Source organism: Epinephelus lanceolatus, chromosome 10 (assembly GCF_041903045.1).
Source record: "Epinephelus lanceolatus isolate andai-2023 chromosome 10, ASM4190304v1, whole genome shotgun sequence".
Taxonomy (NCBI): domain Eukaryota; kingdom Metazoa; phylum Chordata; class Actinopteri; order Perciformes; family Serranidae; genus Epinephelus; species Epinephelus lanceolatus.
Window position 1 is genome coordinate 40,264,651 of NC_135743.1, and position 20,558 is coordinate 40,285,208.

At 40.5% G+C, this 20,558-nt stretch overlaps 1 protein-coding gene across 1 annotated transcript in view; it reads right to left on the minus strand.

Moving 5' to 3' along the window:
* Positions 1 to 20,558, minus strand: part of ascc3 (activating signal cointegrator 1 complex subunit 3) — a 257,950-nt gene that overhangs the window by 101,147 nt on the left and 136,245 nt on the right. The window contains exons 12-14 of the mRNA XM_033639918.2: positions 11,624 to 11,800; positions 10,447 to 10,518; positions 4,350 to 4,484 (exon numbers count right to left, since the gene is read on the minus strand). Coding sequence (XP_033495809.2) covers positions 4,350 to 4,484; positions 10,447 to 10,518; positions 11,624 to 11,800 — 384 coding nt within the window. The remainder of the gene's footprint in view (positions 1 to 4,349; positions 4,485 to 10,446; positions 10,519 to 11,623; positions 11,801 to 20,558) is intronic.

Consider the following 20,558-nt stretch of genomic DNA (forward strand, 5'->3'; position numbering starts at 1 on the left):
AAACAAGCTACAATGTAATCCCTGTGGTCAATTAAGCACCGCCAGTGTACATCCATTAAAAGTGTTTGTTTTTGTCACTGACAAAAACAAACACTTTCAATGGACGTAAAAGTGTTTGTTTTTGTCACTGACAGGCCCTGATTATTTTAAGTGTCTGACAAAATTATGAAAAGGATCCCTCCAGAGATAAACCTATTTTGTTAAAGGGTAAGATCATTTTTGTTTAAGCAGAAACAGCCCCAACATTACTAATGTCAAAACCACCAGACTCCAATCAAACACACAATAATTAACATAACAAAATAAAACTCACAAAAGCTGACTTGGTTTTTCTTCCCACTGTTCCAACAATCACCAACTCAGGGTTGGTTGAAATAAACCCTTAAATAACCAGTTATATGTGAAAACGTGCTGGCTATATACATGCTAAAATTACTGTTTATTTAAATGGAATCTTGTTTGTTTGGTGATGGTGATTTTGGGTCTGTTTCTGGTTAAACAAAAAGGATTCTGCTCTTTAACAAAAAGGTCTATCTCTGCAGGGATCCCCTATGTGTCAGACACATGTATCAACAATCTGAGCCTGTCGGTGGCAAAAACAGATGTACAATTTCCCTCAGGGATTACACTGCAGTCTGTTTTGTTTCACTGTCACTTAATACTGGACCATTTTCAAAAATTGTTGTTCCCATTAGTCACTTAGATGCAAAAAACACCGGAAAATAGGGTCCAGGTTGAAAAAAGACAAAGTTACCCTTTGCTTGTGCAATTCAACATGCACCACATGTACTACTGGCTAACCTTAGTGTAGCAGTACAGTAATGCAGTAATGTGCTACTAAATGTTGTTGTACTCTCACTACCTTTGATTTTGAACAGAATTCCCCTATTGTGTTTATAAAACAAAATCTGGGTGGCATTTTGTTTCTTACCAAACTAATTTGCTAATGCTAATTAGTTGGACATGTACTGCACTGAATATTTTTAATGAACAGGATGTCTTCATATAATGATAAACAATGTTATAACATGGTGTAATTTTCCATAACACGTTAACTTCCCTGTGTGAGTATCCACTTGTACTAACATTGGCAGTTCTATCCCAAGGAGTTATTTTAACTGAAATAAGGCCACGGGCTGGGACCAACTCTGGGTTTGTGCTGGCCAGAACATTTTGCTGACCACAAGCACATCTAATTCATCATCAGCAATACTCTAAGGGGTATTCCCTCTATATTCTGATGTTAATTGTATATGACACAGCTATTGCAACCCAAGAATTAGGGGCACTGTCATCAGCATCATTTTAACTGCTCCCCTCTTACTCCCACACACAGTTTTCTTGGTAGTACTCCATTTAAACACTAAGTACACATATGATCAAGAGGCAGGCCTGTTGTGCAAAATACCCTTTTGCAGAATGTTTTCATTATTTTACTCAACAGCACTTATAATCACTGGCTCACCAAAAACTGTATTTAACAAGAATTGATTAGAGTGGGTGCATTAAGATATCTAAGCTTGATTGACAGCCTCTCCAAGCCCCTGAGATTAAGCCAATTAAATAACATTAGGATAGAGAAAAATATAGTGAAATCACTTCTGACTTTCAAAGCTCGATAAATAAATGCTAAATTATATGACTGACCTTAAAGGTGCTTTATTTCACTGCATATGCATACTGGAGATTAAAAAACACCTATAAATATTAATAGGGGGCAATTTCCAGAGTGCAAATAAGCGGTGCATTATCTCTGTGTGGGCTTAGAGTGGAATCAGCCTGATGCCTCCTCCTTCGCTAGAGCGGGCCAGGCCGACAAAACACTCAAAGACGGACTAATGGAGTGGATAATACTCATTATGTTGGGACACAGGCAGAAGGACTAGGAGTGAATTAATGTACAGTTAGTGCATATACAACAAGATCCATTCATGTACATACACTGAAGAAAAGGCTTCACAAATGCTTTTAAAGTACTGTTTCAAAGACTAACCAGGCCATAACACACCATTTTTAGTACCCAACGTAATCTCTTGCCTCTATTTCCAGTTTTAGAAAGCATGAAAAGTGATCTGATTTGTATACATATCCCATTTAAATAGAGGAGAGATTAGAGGCGCATCAATCTTGGCTCAGCCCCAGGGAATGAAGGAAAAGGTTACTAAATTTATCACTCTGCCTTCTGTTGCAGCAGATTTAAATATGGGAGATGGAGTCTGACTGACCATCCTCGGAGGGAGAACATAGCTCCACCTCTGTGTACTCTCACAGCACAGAGACCATTAATTACACACGCACACGCACGCACTACCAGTGTCCTGCTCCCATGTCTCCATATATATGCAATACAGCAGCTGTGCTGTATGGAGTGACAGTAATAAAGAGCTATAGACCGAGACATCCAGTCAGTGTTCTCTTTTCTGTTGTCATATCTGCTGTCTTTGGATTCACCAGTTTAGTTCCCACAACCAGATACTGTGTGGCTCTCAGTGTAAATGTTCAGCAGTGTAAACATGTGGAGCCGGTTTGTCCCAATATCTACATTACGAAAAAAAAAAAAAAAAAGAAAAGAAAGAAAAATAACTCCAGAAGAACAATGGACCTCATTCACTAATATGTGCATGTTTTTTTTTTTTATTAAGATAAATATGATGTACATGCAAAATTACAGTTGGATTCATGTTATGTGCAGGTGCTAAATTTGTTGACAGAGTACAAAGAAATTCAGGGAAGAAAATATTATTGAATCCCAGATTTGTACAGATTTGTGCATATGCACTGTGAATGAGGCGTAAAGATTTTCTCTTGAAAATCATTTGCACTGTTTGTATTTCATACCTAAATATGCAGCTTTAAATTCTGTTGCTATCCTCATCTATGACTTTTTCCTCTGGGTTTCTTCATGTGTCAAAGTTCTATGCATGGTGTAACAGTGTAATTCCAAACTGCTGAAAAAGCAGCACAGCAAAATTAACCTGCACATCCTTGCAAACTGGAAGCTTGGTGACACTGATCCTTTTCTCCACCAAGATGGAAGAGGTTCTGTTCTGGTTCTCAAACCTGGAGCATTTCAACCAAGAATAAATAAACTTCAGCGTGGAAGTGCCAAAAACTGCAGTTCCTCAAATGGCCACTTGTGGCTGACTCCATGAGGGAGTCAATCGCCGTAGACCCCCATGTTGAAATGCACAGCTTTACAGCAGAAATAATCATGTTTACAGCCTGGTGCAAAAAAAACGTTTTTTGTCTCTTGAGCGAATTTCTGCCTTCATGACAACTGTACAAGGGGTGAATTTATATATCACTCACCTATAATATGCATAATTAAGGATGTGGCCGTTTTGAGTGGCAGGCTGTCACCACAGTCAGCTCCATCCTCTTGTCCAAATTTTATCATTTCTGGCTCCAAAAAAAACAAGATGGCTACGCCAAGTGCAAAACTCAAGGCTTCAAAACAGGAGCCCACAAACCAATGGGTGATGTCACGGTGAGTATGTCCATTATTTTTTACAGTCTATGTTCAGAACCTGAAAAGTTGGTTCTCAGTCGTAACCCAAAAAAATAGCAGATTATCCTTGATCTGAAGTAGGCTTCGAGGATATCTAGTTTTTCATACTTTCATACCTTTTTGAAATATTACCAAGGTATGAAGATATTACTGTCCGGTGCTAACCCCGCATCTGGTATACTATAATATTGTGATACTGCCAAAGCTTAACCTGAAGAGTGAACCGTGACAGTATCAGTGGGTGTGTCATGTTGTACAAGTTGAAAATAGAGGAGAAAGTGTTGCACGTAAAAGCCTTCTGTGTCCTCTTATCATTGACAGTTTGTCCTTGATTATTTTTTTGGGATACAAAGAATATCTGTAAAGATACGTTTAGCATCTCTTTGGCTACACATCTTTTTTGGGAAGCAGTTAATATGCCAACAGAGGACAGTTATGTAAATGTGAATGGTAGAACAAAGCGGACAAGGATGGGTTGTTTATGTAGCTGAACAAATCCGTGCGTAAAAATTCACTAAAGTTATGGATCCACTGAGCAAACTGCTCAGATTTCCTTGATGGGGCAGTTCCATCGGAAAAAAAAAAAAAAAAAACAGACCTCGAAATGTCACTGTATAAATGGTGATGTGACAGAGCCTTTTGTGTGCCTACCTAATGGCTGTTTTTGTTGCTGTTTTTATCCAGCGTCTTCATGCCGTCTTATTTTCTTTATTTATGTCTTGGGAAAAAAAAAAAAAAAAAAAAAAAAAAAAAATATATATATATATATATATATATATATATATATATATATATAAATAAAACTTTGTGAAAACCATCAGATTGTTGAAAGCTTTTCTACCTGTTTCTCACACTGGCCGTAGTCTGGACCCTGGTCTGGTTGAAAGAAGCATGTTTCTCCGTGGTTCTTTGCCATCTCGATCAGCCCCATGGCCGTCCTCACTGTGGCATTACGGGCGTGGACAAATACCATCACCTAAAACACACACAAACATACTTGATGAAAATGTTCCCAACATCAGCATAATACATTATTTATTTTTATTTGGGCCACACCCAAAGTCTGCCATTGTGGTGCTGCTGGAGCTCAGATTATTACACCAGAAAACCTTCTTTCAGTCATCGCCACACATACAGACGGGTGACAAGTCAAAAGCCCAACATAAAGTGTATTAGTGAGATGTAATTCCAGACAAGCCTATAAGAGCAGCTTTAGTGAACCTTGTCAGGAATTCTTTGAGTGTGTAAAACTCTACTGGAAAGATAAGCAGCATTCTTCCAAAATACATTTCCTTGCTTAGGTTTTTGAAGATGGTATTTTCATACAAATCAAATCACTCACTGAGCCCTGTGACATGTATAGAAACATCAGCATTCTTTATGGTTCTTCCCTCAGTTATTCTGGGTTCTCCTTTTTTTGTAATGCCTTTGTATATGTAGCCTTTTTGCTCACCACATCTATATTTATCCCTGAGTAGGTGATTGCATTAAAAAACAGGTTAACATTTTTCTAAATCTATCTGAAAATAAAAGTAAGGTGCCAATATGAACACTGAAACAGGCTTTGCTTGCTGTAATCATTCCTTGTGTTCCTAAAGATCCCCTCCTGACATGCCATCAATGGAAGTAATGTGGGTCCAGTCATACACTAGATGTCAACCTTGTCTTGTTGATTCTTTAATTAGAGGTACTAAAAAAATATTGAGAATATAGAAAAAAAATGTTAACAACAATCTATAATGATTGTATATTTAATAAGAACCCAGCGTGCACACTGACAAAATAAGTAATAAGTGAAATAAATGATAAAAAAGCAACCCAATCGCCAGAAATAGTGTTGGAAATGAAATTTTCTGAGAAATTAAAAAATACGTTACATTTGTATGTTACTATGTAGTGGACATGTTGAAACTTTACATTTCAGCAACGCTGTGGTTAATGGATGAAGGCACGGTGGTGCAGTGGTTAGCACTGTCACCTCACAGCAAGAGGGTTCAGTTTTGCAGTTTGCATGTTCCCCTGTGTCAGTGTAGGTTTTCTGCAGGCTTTCCAGCTTCCTCCCACAGTCCAAAGACATGCAGATTAACTGGTGACTCTAAATTGCCTATAGGTGTAAATGTGAGCGTGAATAGTTGTCGGTGTCAGCCCTGCAATAGTCTGCCAACCTGTCCAGGGTGTACCCCGCCACTCACCCAATTTCAGCTGATCCCATCTGCTCTTGTAACTTGTACACTGTAATTTTATCCTTTTTTGCATCTTCTTACATTGCTGGCTGCTGCTTTATAATTGTCTATGTTTCCGGATGGTTCTGGTATCTGTGGTTTCTGGTTGTGGAATGATTTAACTATCTACACATCCCAACCTGAAGAGGATGGCTGCATGGTTGCTCCTACCAAACACAGGCAGTGCTGCCCTGCAGCCACAGCGAATAGCAGTGTTCCATAGCAGGCACAGGACAGCACCTCACATTCCCACCGACACACTAGTCCCCATTTACCATGCACCTCCTCCCCATCTCTCACCAGAGTCCTTTGCTCTGTTGGACTGGCGTAAAGAAAAAGACCCACATTGTTGAATGGTGCTGTCAAGGATTTAGCCATTTTCGGTGAATCAAAGGATATTACAATTCCCCATATCTTGATATCTGGTAACTGATGTGGCATGGAGGTACTCCAGTTTATTTTCCAATGCCTGAACAATGGCTAGCAGGATGTTAGTTCAGCTGGTGGTCATCGTCTCCATCTCTTCCTTGATGTTTACATTTGAAAACCTCCACCGGGCTAACTAGATTCTAGCTAGCTAGAAGTCAGCAGAGAGAAGGTTTACAGATTAGTGAGTTGATTTCCACATCTCAAAGAGAGGTGACTGAAAATGCCCACCTCTACATCATAATTCTAATCTTTTTCAAACGTTATGGTAAGGAAAAGATCATGTTTTGGCTAAAAATACCCAGTTTTGGGGGCACAATCCCTGCTGGAAAGGAGGTGATGGCTACGTAAACAACAACCACTTTTCATAGTGCTGTCCTGGCTGGAACACAGCGATGTCTCATTAAAAAAACAACCACTTTTCGTGGCACTATCTTGGCAGGAAATGCAGCCGTGACATGCTAAAAAGCACTCGAAAACTGGTCTACAGAAGCCACCTTGCTTTAGTGCCATGCCATGCACCATCCCGTCTACCTCTCGATGAAAAAGTCCACTCAATTTTCTAATGTTACTTTAGAAACGTTATGATACGTATGAAACACACAAATGTGTGTTTCAATGCCAGCATTTTCTTCTGGTGTCTGGGCTGTAAAAAAGTCCCTACTTTCGAGTAACAAGTACCTGTAAAGAGCCTTGACAGACCCTGTTAATATTGGTTTTTTTTATGTATTTTTGTTATTTTTTAGTATGGAAATTAGACCAAACAACATTACATGACTGCACACACATGCAGCAACCAGCTGCATGTATGCTCCAAACACAGTGGGTCCGAAGAGACCACTGCAGCAAATGTTATTTATTGAAGGCGTTTTATCTGCACCACTGAGCTGTGTGGAAGCATTGTCGGCAGTAACCGCCGGCTTCTCAGCTTATTAAACTTCTTTCTGGCAGCATGCTTCCCACCAGGAGGGTGGTAGCAAAATCATAAAGGAAATTTCATCCATCAGATCTTCCCAGATGAAATTAATATATGTCACAGCCACTTCTTGACAATTTAATAATGAGCGGGGAAGAGGCCTCCCCAGCTGAGCTGTGGCCTCAGTGGCCTCAACCTACATGCTGGACTGGACCATTGTATAGTTTTAACCAGGGAGATAAAAAGTTGTCAGTGGTGCAGTAGAATTAAGTTGGTTTACAAGCTCTCAAGGGCTCCAGCAGGACTCATATTAAGTGTGTCTCTGAGGGAGATAATGGGCAAGAGAGAAGGAGGAAAAAAAGCAAGAAAAGGTGTGTGTGTGTATGTGTGTGTGTGAACACTTGCAATAAAATGATGCAGACAGGATAACAACCGTGCTCAATAGGGAGTTCAACTCCTGTAGCAGATGGGAGCTAAACAGTAAAGTCTGAATTCACAATTCTCATCTTCCCAACAGGCCTTCTGAGGCAGAAGAGTGGAAGCAGAATGAGTGGAGGCTGGTGGTTGGCGAATAGGGTAAGGAAGGGGAGAGTAACACTGGGGGAGATAAGGACTTCAGAGACTTTAGATAGCAGGTGTTCATTCCAAAAGGTTCACAAAAATGTTTACAGCAGGAGGTCCTGTTCATGAAAAAGTTCATAGAAGCATTTTCAAGGCAAACAGTTGTATTAATACAACAGCATTACTGTGAGCCTCTTTGAGTTGCTCTAGTCCAAACATTTCACAGTGACAGTCTCCATACATTCATGAAGAAGTATGAAGGACATGCATAAAGGTAATTCAAACCCCTTTCTAATATGGCTGCAGTACCTAGAAATCTGGGAAATGCAGATTTTAATGTGAGAAACGGGAATTGTTCAGTAGGTATGATTGTAGTTTCTTTTGGACTAATAGACTGTATGCAGCAGGCACACATTAACTCAAAAACAAACAAAAACATTTGAGCCCAATATCAGGATAAAATAGGGGAGCCAAAGCTGCAAGATCCAGTTGGGTGATGTTAGGTCAGTTGTACATCATGTGTTTTTAACCAACTCATTAATGAGTGTAAGTTAGGTCTGTTGCAATTATTGCATGATTGCTGGGTCACTATTATTTGAGCTGATCATGATCATTAAGCATATTTGTTAGATTTCACAATCAAGGGAAGTTTGCAATTGATTTTATTTTCTGTTATATTTTATGTTGATATTTAGTGATATTTGATTCTATTTTTTATATATTATGTTGAATACAGGACTACATATGTATTTCATTTTGTTTGTTAATTACCTGTATTGCAAAAAAAAAAAGGATATACATGCATGCCGCTTTAGGATCGACTGACTTAAAGGGACAGTTCTAATTTTTTAAAGTGGGGTTTGTGTGAGATATCCATAGACAGTGTATTACATACAGTACATGTCAGCCGGCACAACCCCAGTTAGGAGAACCAGACAAGAGTAACACCACTGGAGATAAGCAATGCACTGTTGTGGATGGGGGCCAGAAGCAAAATGTATGTTAGCCACCTAAAAAAAATCAGTTTAAGTATACGCTATATTTTGAATTTTACCTTACCGCCAGACAGACCATTCTGAAGGGGAAGCTGTTAATGGCTTTCATTCCCCATCTATGCTCTTATAGCCACCAGACTCCATTGAAAAAAAAAAACCATAACAGTAATTTTTTTCAAATACAATAACACAAACACACTAACTGATTGAGGCAGAAGCAGACCTGCAGCTCCTGTGTTCAGTGATGTTAAATTACTTTTTTCTGAATGAAGTGTGGCTTTGATGAGCACGATATAACGGCTTAAGTTCCCCGTTGTAAATCGCTGTCTGATGGCGAGGTAACCTGGTGAAAATATTCTAAATATAGCTCTGCTCAACGGTGGCTAAAATATATTTTGCTGCTGCCCTCATTCACAGCAGTACGTAACTTTGTATCCATGGTGATACTCCAGCCTGCCTCTCCAAACTAGGAATGTGCTGACTGACCTACTGTATGTGATACACTGACTATGGATAAGTACCTCATACAGCCCCACTTCAAAAGATCCAAACTATCCTTTTTAACGACACTTTTGGGCAGTGAGTATCTGCAGATGCAGAGTGGAGCTGCACAGTTTTCTGTTGTGGACTTTTGGAGTGTACAGAAATAACTGGCAGCCTTTTCTGTTCAAGGTTCCAATGTCAGAGAAAAGAAAACAAGGAAATGGAGCTTGGCTGTCGACTGTAGCTCTTACTGCTGTAGGACAGATTCTTCTATTTCAGCTGTATGAGACCGTTTTTCTTGCCCTTTGAAGCAAGATGATGACAGAGATGTGCCAATAACTGGTCTCTTTATTTATAGCAGAGAGTCTACCCTGCGGGTGCAGCAGTGCATTTGACAGCTCTGGGGAAAGTTATGCTGGAGATCATTGACAGACAGTCCTTTGAATTGTTGTGCAATCTGATTGGACCAAACAGATAATCTGTTATGGAACAGCAGTTTTTTTTCCCCAGCAAACTATTTGTAGATTAATTGACATTCCTTTGCCAACAACTGCAACATTTTCAGGGAGCAACCATTTAAATTTACAACACAGGTTTAGGTCTACTTGCAAAACCAAACCAAACCAAACTGCTGTGTGTCATAAAATGAATAGAAAAGGACAATTTAATTTTTAATCGCAATTATTTGTATGACAATTGATGGGCTACTACAGGATGACCAAATTTAAAATGAATCATTAGAAAAATTAATTTATGCGAACCTCAAAATGGTCACCTTAAAAACTTGAATAATCTCACTGGATGCTTTGGGGCATGTGGCGTGCTTTGCTTATGGTGCTCTGTTGTGTGCTGGTGTTATGTGCAACACATGAGCGGCGCATGTGCAATACTGTTTTGTGTAGTATGTGTTTCTTTGTTTTTATGGCGTATGCTTCATTTCCTCTGGACTATTATTGTAAGGCAGCAATACTTATGCAGCTCCTGAGTCCAAGACAAATTTCCCTACGGGGACAATAAACTATACTGTTCCATACCATATCGCATTGTATCGTATCACAGTGTATCGTATTGTAAATTTTTGTGATTATGACGGCCCCACCTACAGTTGTCATTTGAGCTGACAAAGTCCACAGTTGTCAGCAACAATTTGAAGCTTTGCTAAAAAGATAAAATTCTCTAAACCTTGGCATAGAAACTGTGACATTTAAAAGTAGTAAATATTCTTCTAAATTTACTCCCCTTTACATTCTTTATTACATTAACTCTCTCACACACACACAAAAGAGACACAAAAACCTGTGTATATAATAATAAAGCATGCAGAGGAGCCCTTACCTGATGACCAGCTTTAACCTGCTCCAGAACTTTGTTGTAACAAACTTCCTCCATGTCATGAAGCTGCTGGATCTGAACAGGACACATAATAAACAATTTTATCTTACCTGACTGTTGCAGCGTTTTAGCTATGTAACTAATGACTAGCAGGTATGTATACAATTGTAACCTAAAGACTGTGCATAACCCGGTGTTACTCAGCCTTGTCTTCTTTTCTTTGGGTATCAATACTCTGCAACTAAACCTTTGCTATCAATAACCAGTTAGAGGAACAGTGACACTCCCTTTTCAATTGACCAGTGGTGATTTACTTGTAACTTGGGGAATAAAAGTTATGACCTGTTTGAGACTAAGTTCACACTAATACAAGCTTTGCTTTGTGACAAGAGAACCTAGGGTCATTTTCTCATGCCCGTTCAGACCATTTCTCACATTCATGTGAGGCAACACAGTAAATTATGCATAAATATTGCATTGATGTATTTCTGCACCAAAATATTGTTATGTTCATTTAAGTGACATCAATCAGAGGAACAACATGATTTAATATTTTTATGTAGAGAAAATTCAAATGTTTGTGAGTTTTGAATTTCTTTAAGAAACTTTTTTTGGTACATTTTCTTTTACAACCCTCTCTATCAGGCAAGACATATGCACCCCATCACGCAAGAAATGTGAATAAAACATTTGTTTTTATTTATTTTTTTTTTTATTTAGCTGCATGTGAAGAGCTATGTTAGCTTTGCATATGGGCTTGCAAAATGTTTAGTTTTACTGCAGGTCTAAAATATTCTTCATGCTATAAAATACAAAGTTCTACTTGGCTATGATCAACAATCTTAAAATTCCAAGGCTGAAACTGAATGGTTTTCATTTAACAGTCATGGCCATGCCGATGTAGCAGTCTGGCTCTTCAAATGATAGTAAAAACCAATGTTTTTGTCTTGTGGAGAAGCTCTCCACAAGTAGCTCTTCAGTACAGATGTCCCCTTTGTTGTTGGTTACTCATATATTGTATGCATGTATCCCCTAGAAGAACTAAACTACATGTACATGTATAAGTTACATGGTCCTGTAGGTTTGTAAATAGAATAGAATAGAATACAATAGAAAAGGAAGAACTTTATTCATCCTCCAAGGGAAATTCACATCATTCACATCATGGTTGCATGTTTACCTTGTTGGTGGTTTTGATGCCGACAAAGGTCTGTCCGAGGGGCACAGGTCTGAAGCGACTGTCAAAGAAGAAGAGGCCGATGTAGGGGTTTACGTGAAGAAAGGCAGCCACATCAAGATAGTTGGGCAGGGTGGCTGATAGTCCCAGGATCCTGATCATACTCTGGGTGGATTCCACCTTAAAATCAGACAACACAGTGTCACAGTTACACTTAGCTCTATCCAATGCATTCATTCAGGCAAAAGGAGTTGCAGTACTAGGAAATTTCTTCTTGAGATTTCCTTGATGAAGTGACTTGCAGGCCAAGAGAGCAAAAGACAATGTGAGAGGTTGTGATATAACCTCTTCGATTAGACGTCTTAAAGTTACAACGTGTAATTTACGTGGTTGTTTATTAGCAAATATCAACTATTGCTTTCATAAATATATATTTACTAAAGTGTAATGCAATTCACATACAAATGGAAGCTTTCTTCTAGGCTTAGAATGATTTCTCTATATATACACAGGCAGGCGTGGTATGCTGGAGGCTGCCCTCTTGCGTCACCATATTTGAATACAGTGGCCGAAAGGGATATATGCGCTTCGCGTTTACCTAGAACTTGCTGTCACTGGAGACAGAGAAGGTGAAGATCAATCCGGGGTTCTGATTCTGTCGCACTTTAAATTGAGGACCACACATATGTTTTGCCTCGTAAGAGGGAAACCACACCACCAAATAAAAGAAAAAGATCAGATAAGCGAGGACGGGAAAAAACGCGAGTGAATATCGGCGTTGCTTATTCCAGGTGGAAAAAACTCCCGTGGAAGAACACTCTGGAAACGCATATATTATAATCGTACCAACCTATATTTGCCGCACTGTGCCGTGACTATCACATAAGACGTGTTATTTTAGCATTACCGTGCTAATGTTTGCTCGTGTTACCAAAATAATTAGAAATAAAACACTCCTAACATAACGTTCTATCTCACAGATAACCTATATCTCACTGGTAAGCGCCCGTCAGGACGTGTGGAAAGGATGATGCAGTTATTCGGCAAACCACCGTTTATTACTTAACAGTACAGGTTACTGCTGGCCGTAACTACGCCAAAACAACCAACAAACAAGAACTTAGCTGTAACTCCAACTGTGCACTCCTGCTCTCTCCTCCAGCTCGCTCATACACACACCAGCACCCGCACTCACACAGCTCTCATTCCCGTCACACTCGCACCCCGCACCCCTACCTATACTCATTCAATCCCAAACATGCCATTAACTCACAGAACATTGACATTATAACAGAACATTTACTGCAGGGTCGCTACAATATCGTAACGTGGTTTAGATTCCTAAATAAATATTCACCTCATCGCTAAATAAGCCTACTCCTGAAAAACTCAAAAAACTCGTGGATGGATCTCTGCTGTCTGCGCAAGGCTTTTTATCCTACGAGGCCACCGTCACTTACCCGACGGGAGGGGCGAGCGAGTGAGCGCGAATGAGCCCTGCAATCTAGAATTTGACCGCTGATGTCACTGTTACTCACCATTTTTACACACTGAGGCTTTAATGATTAAACGTCTAATCCCCGACTAGTCGGCACCAGAAATATCAGTTAAACCTATTAGTGTGTTATTCATGTACAAGGCTGCTTAACTGTCATGCAGCCGCCCGCCACTAGTGGGGGCTACAGAGCGGTCAGACAGGAGTTTTAAAACAGCACTGTGGGAAACTGGAGCGATGTCCTTTCACAAAACCAGCGCGGTTTGGCAGTACTTTGATCTAGAAAATGAATTCAGCAGCAATTAATCTTTTTTGAGGCGTTATATCATTTGTTAACTTTAAGTGAGTTGTTGTCAGATAATGTGCAGGGTTTACAGTCATACTGCACGGAGCAAAATGCCTCTCATTTCAGCTGAAATTTAATTAGAATTTAGATGTAAGGTGTAATCTGCAAGGTTCATTGTGCCCCACATTTCAGAGGCTTTTTTTCATATTTTACATGTTATTTTAGTGGTTAACTTTTGACTGAGTTGCCGTCATGTTCACATTCTTACCACACGGCGCAAAGTGTCTCGTACTTCAGCAGCATTTAAAATCCGACGTTGTTGAAGATTGTGATTATATTACCAGTGCAATATTTTTTGGGACAATGTTTCAAATACTTAACAATAAATTGTGCTAGATTTTGACTGTTTTCTGAGTGTTCTCCCTTTTTAAGACTACTCAACTAGTCTTAATTAAAATTTTTGTTTAGTCGCCAGGAACATCCCTATTGTGAAAAAAACGTATTGAGCATAGATCGATGACCCCTAAATTGATACACATTAGGTCACTGGCCTCCATTTGGTAAGATTTCACTTCACTGACCTCCATCGTTGAATATTTTGTTTTTAGATATGATTGAGATGAGGATTCTTTCGTTGTCAACCACATTTGAGGAGATAACCGTGGAGGAAGTGAAAGGTATAATCAGAATAGTCACCCTTATGAGTCTTACTTACGTTGGGTTTATTTCTGTAGTGAATCAAATAGTGGGGCCGCACTGTGGTGTGGTGGTTAGCACTGTCACCTCACAGCAAGAGGGTTACTGGTTCGATCCCAGGAAGGAGCCCCCCTGTGCGGAGTGTGCATGTCCTCTCTGTGTCAGCGTGGGTTTTCTCTGGGTACTCCAGCTTCCTCCCACAGTCCAAAGACATGCAGGTTGGGGATAGGTTAATTGGTGACTCTAAATTGGCTGTAGGTGTGAATGGTTGTCTGTCTCTATGTGTCAGCCCTGCGATAGTCTGGCTGTCCAGGGTGTACCCTGACTCTCACCCAATGTCAGCTGGGATAGGCTCCAGCCCCCCCGCGACCCTCAAGAGGATAAGTGGTTACGAAAATGGATGGATGAATCAAATAGTAAAAGAAACTATTCCCCATTATTCTAGGGAATAATTAAAGTCCCTCAAGGATACCCGGGGGTCCCGAGAACCACTGGCATTGGTTATATAAGAGGATATTAGTGATACTTGGTAAATTACCTCGACAGTTCATATTGTTCATTATGCACCACCATTCAGACACAAAATCATGGGCATTATATTTATCCTGATTTATGTGTGTCTTCTAGGTTTGTGCTGACGATAAAATTGACTATCCATAACTAAAGAGATCGGCAATTGCTGATGCCCATGTCAACTGTAATTTTTTTTTCAATCATTGGACTATTTTATCTTTTCTTTAATTGTATTAGAATCTTAATCAATATAATTAGTATAAAATAGCTTCAGTTCTGCTGCCTTCAGCCCCTGTGAGTTGGTACCTTCACACATAAGGCAGAGGGTTTTCAAAAGACCAGCTACCACTCAGCTTGGTCTGCTAATACTTTGCTGTAAATTCACATGGGGCAGGGATACCCTGGGGGCAGACATTAAGGCTGTGCTCCCTGCAGACCACCAGCCCCTCAAACTCTGCCCCAGTTAAGTGTGTGCTGAACTTAGCAGGATTATTGCATGTTAGTGACGGCATCCCTTGAAGCATGCTCAGGGCCTGTGCTTTAAAACCACCTTCATGATGCTAGTGACAAAACACTCCACTACAGCAAGCCGCAAGAACTGCTGCACTGGGGCTGGTCCAGGCTCATGTCATATCTGTCTAACACCCATGCTGGACCCCCTTCAATTAGCCCCAGACCAGGTGTATAGAGGCTGCCATGTCCACTTTGCCAACCTCTGCCCTCTCCTACTAGGACGACTAGGGCTGGGTTAAAATCATCGATTCATCCGATTCAAATCGATCTTCACGGGAATGAGCCAATATCGATTCGTAAAATCCGAGATCGATCTTTTAATATAGGCTTTTTCCCATGGATGTGTGAAGCTTTAACCCATTAATCTCTCCGGAAGTAAATGAGCCGCAGCGTTAAGTTATGAATGACCGTAGTATTGAGAAGCTCCAACGTTACTGGCTCTTTTATCTGTAACTGTTACAGTAGCTTACTATTTTATATTTGGGTGTCATTTATTATCATCCTGCAGTGTCTCCTCCTGCTGTCTGTGCGCCCTGGCTGCTGCGCCACTTTTACACACACACACACACACACACACACACACACACACTCTCATCCAGCGCCGCCAATATTATGTTATAAACAAGCACAGAGCGCTTTACAGCTAATAGCAAATTGTTACTAACAAGCTGAAACAACAACAACTGTTGTTGTCTAACGTTTTAGCTCAGTTTGTCTCATATCTTAAAACTTATCAACAGTAATGTGACCTGCAGGCAGTGAGTCTCTTCAGCAGCAGAGAGGACAGGAGGACTGATACTGACTGATGTCTGTGTTCTTTATTCTTTCTAAACTTCACTCAGTATCGTGATGTCAGGAATATGATTTATTGCCATTTTTATTTTGTTTCCAGTGAGATATGTTTTAATATTACTGGTGCTGCTCTAAAAACGTTTGGATATAAAATATTCTTTTTAACTGCTGTTGTGAATTTATTGTATTGTATTTATTGTAATACCTTGTAAATGTTACACTATTTGGACAAAAATAACACCTGTGTGAGAATACTGTTCATCTACTTCAGTTCGGCTATCAACCATCATCCCCTACAAACTGATCACAAAACTCGGTGACCTTGGCATCAACAACACCCTTTGCAACTGGATATTGGACTTCCTAACCAACTGAGTCAAGTCTTTTAGGTTAAATAATCACACCTCCTCAGCCCTCACCCTGCACACTGGTGTCCCACAGGGCTGTATTGTAAGTCCTCTCCTTTGTTACCTCTTCCTATAGCTGCACCCTTGTACTAACCTGGAAATCCAGACCCAAATCTAGAAAGATTTAGGGTCTGGCTATGAGTAATGCAAATGGCCCAACTCGAGGGGCAGCACCAAGCATGCATTTGAAAATATCACTGCACACATTTGGATAACACTACGACCAATCAGAACAATACACGGGGTAACATATCCAGAGCGCTACCAGCAGAGCTAACTGGTAGATTAGACTCTTGCCATATCTGGTCGGCAAAACAGCAAAAATGTCCTTCTTGCAAAGGAAAGATTCAAGTGCCGTCCTCTGTTCCTCTTTTAGAGAAAAAGCCAAGTCTAACTCGTTCATTGTAGTGGCCAAAGCTGTTTCAAACAACTGGTGTTCATCCGTAGCCATTTTGCAGTGTTTACTGACTGATTCTGGACTTCGTCGTCGCAGAGCTGTCGTCATCTGTTTAGCTCGCCTCTGCCCCGCCTGTATCAGATACACCAATGTGATTGGTGCAGCTCGGCTCCAAGGGCATGGGTAATGAGCATCATTACTGATTGCCAGAGTGACTCACTGAGCAAATTCAAATTGTGCTCTAGCGAGAACTCTGGATTTACAGGGTACTCTTGTACAGTGTTCCAATATAATTATCAAGCTTGCAGGTGACACAATGGTGGTTGGCCTCATCAACAACAGGGAGGCCTACAAAAAGAAAATCAAGCACATGGCAATGGGTACAGGACCACTGACCAAGTTGCTGCATTTGATGAGTTGGGATTGAAGATGTGTTGCTATTAACATGGTGAAGGTTGAGAATTTCTGGGTGCCCACATCTTCAAGGCCCTTTCTCAGCCCCCTAAAACTCCAACCCTGGTCAAGTAAGCACACCAGCATCTGTTTTTCTTGAGGACAATGAAGAAAGGCCATATTCAGAAAACATAAGACATGGTAGAAGGTGAGTATCTGGCTTTGGGGTTTATGACTTACAAGACAAAATAAATGATCTTGCTCAAATACTGTATGTCTGTATTTTGTCTTTGAAACCTGAAGCAAACTCAATATGTTGTGTATCAACGTGTGTGAGAGGAGAGAAGGGAGGATGGGGGGAGAGGGGTGGCCCTATCTGTGAGCCTCCTGCTGGATGTGACAGGGAAGATTGGTAAGGCCTTTAATGTGATGCAGTACCTGTCAAACCATCCCATCAAGATAAGACCCAACCAATCCCTGCCAGTGGACCGGGCCTGCACTACACATTCACACCACTGCTGCTGAACCTCCGTACTGCAGATGTGCATCATGTTCACCTACAGAGTGTCAAACAGTCTGCAGGGTTTTTCCTCTCACATTGCCTTTCACTTTATGCAACTCTGGGTTTAACTGCTCCTTTCTACAAGAGATAAAGAATCCATGTTTCAGTTAAGTTTGTGGCATCATTAAATTTTATAGCAACATAGGGTAATTGTGATTAACATCTGAATTTACAATTACCCCAATGGGTAATGAGCTGAATAAAGGTAGGTCACAATATTAAAATTAGATACTGAGGTGATCTGTGAAGTTCTTTGTGGTTTTGCACTAAGATCCATGTAGCTGACAAAGCCACACCTAAAGAGTCTGATTGTGCTAAAATAACAAATCAGCCATAGTCAGCCATAGCTGTAAATTAACCGTGCTAACTAAGCTAGTAGCTAGCATTATGGTTAGCTCCCCCCTCTCGTCCAAATATGATCACTTCTTGCTCCAAAAACCCAAGATGGCTATGGCCAAAATGCCAAACTGTGCTTCCACTTTGAGTCCATAAACCAATGGGTGACTTCATGGTGATTGTGTCTATTATTTTGAACAGTCTATGGCCAATATTAAAGAAAGTGAATACTGCACTTTTTCCACCACTGCTGTAAACCGTCTGTTCAAATCATTTGCAGTAAACTCAGAGAAAATGTGGGGATCTGGGGACACAAGCTGAAAACACAACATCACGTATAGTATCACTTTATACAGTTATAAGCAACATTATGACTAGCGCAGCTTTAAGGAAGGGCATGTCTAGGGGCTCAGTAGTACCTTAATACTAAAGTGCCCCCAGAGCTGGTATCCCTAAGAGCTAGGATGCACAGGGCCTCTGCTGTCCCAGGACTTACAGCCATGATAAAGGTAATATCAAGCTGGGGCCCTGTGAGACAATATTCTCTCCTAGTGCTATATCTACAGCCACACCACATAGACCAGATTACAGAAGAACAGTTAGACTGTCCAATCAGAGAAGTTTAATCCATATCCCTTGTAAGAAGATAATGTCCAGTCCTACTGAAACTAATCTGAAACTTGCTGTGCTTAATGTCAGATCCTTGTCTAACAAATCATTTTTAATTAATAATTTGATCTCTTCGTATAATCTTGATTTTATGTTTTTAACTGAAACATGGCTTGACAAAAACAAAGGTAATGCTGTTCTAACGGAATCAGCTCCACCCAACTACAAATTTGAATCTGAAACACGAGAAAACAAAAAGGGTGGAGGTGTCTGTGCAATATTTAGAGATCATATGGTTATGCACAGGTTGTCATTTGGGGTGTTTTCATCATTTGAGTATGTATCCTTTAAAATGGAGTTAAAACAATCTCCGTCCATACTCTATGTAGTTATATACAAGCCTCCCCAGCACCGTCAAAGTTTTATTGATGATGATTTTACCAGGATGCTTTCAATTGTATGCACAGACTTTGATGGTTTGGTCATTACAGGTGATTTTAATGTATATGTGGATAATGTCTGTGACAGAAATGCTAAAGAGCTCAGTGCTGTCCTTGAAACCTTTGGCCTGACTCAGCATGTGTGTGAGCCCACCCACAGCAGAGCGCAGCACACTCTGGACCTGCTCATTACAAAGGGGGTTAATATTTCAAATGTCAGTGTGGTTGATGTTGCTCTGTCTGATCATTTCTGTGTCTTCTTTGACCTGTCTGTTTCTCCCAAATCACCGGCTGGTCCTGCAGTTGTTCGGAGGAGACGCATAAATAACAGCATAGGTGCTCTGTTCATGGAAATGATAAACTTTGAAAATGCCTCATGTTCTAATGTTGATGATTTGTTGAACTCTGTTACTTCGAGTGTTTTGAATGTTCTGGACACCATTGCCCCTGTGAAGGTTAAAATGGTTAAAAATATGCAGAAGGCGCCATGGAGGAATGACGACTCGGTCAGGGCACAGAAAAGGGAGTGCCGGAGGGCCGAGCGGAAATGGCGCAAGTCAAAGCTTCATGTTCATTATGAAATTTATAAAGAAAAGTTGTACGTGTTCAACCGGATCTTACGTAGAACAAGGGAGAGGTACTTTTCTGAAATTACTGGAAACTGCAGTAACAACTTGCGTGTCTTATTTGCAACAGTGAACAGATTAACAAACCCTCCAGCTCAACTGCCGTTGGAACTGATCTGCACATCTAAGTGTAATGAGTTTGCAGTATTCTTTTGCGACAAGGTTCAGACCATTAAAAATGCCATCAATTCCACAACACCAATAACAACCCTACAGCCACCTAGACACTTAGAGCTGACTCATTTTGCACCTGTAACTGACAAAACTGTCCAAGAGATCATCACCAGTCTGAGTTCATCTACATGCTGCCTCGATGTGTTACCCACTAGATTTCTAAAGTCTGTGCTGAGAAGTTTGTTACCACCACTCGCTCAGATAGTTAACATGTCAATACAATCTGGAACATTCCCAAAGGCCTTGAAAACTGCGGTCATAAAGCCTCTCCTAAAGAAGTGCAGTCTTGATGCCACAGTACTGAACAACTACCGGCCCATTTCAAATCTGCCGTTTTTAGGCAAAGTCCTTGAGAAAGTTGTTTACCAACAGCGTACTGACTTTCTCCTAATGAACAGCTCCTTTGATGTTTTCCAGTCAGGTTTTAGACCCCATCACAGCACTGAGACCGCTCTTATTAAGGTGACAAATGACATCCGCCTGAACACTGATGCAGGCAAAGTCTCAGTTTTAGGATCATGAGATCCTTTCACAGAGACTAGAGGACTGGGTGGGCATCTCTGGCACTGCCCTAAATTGGTTGAAGTCCTGTCTAGAAGACAGGAAGTACTTTGTTGAAATTGGTAACTGTGTCTCAGACCACATGGCCTTTACCTGTGGGGTGCCCCAAGGGTCAATCCTGGGACCCCTTCTGTTCAA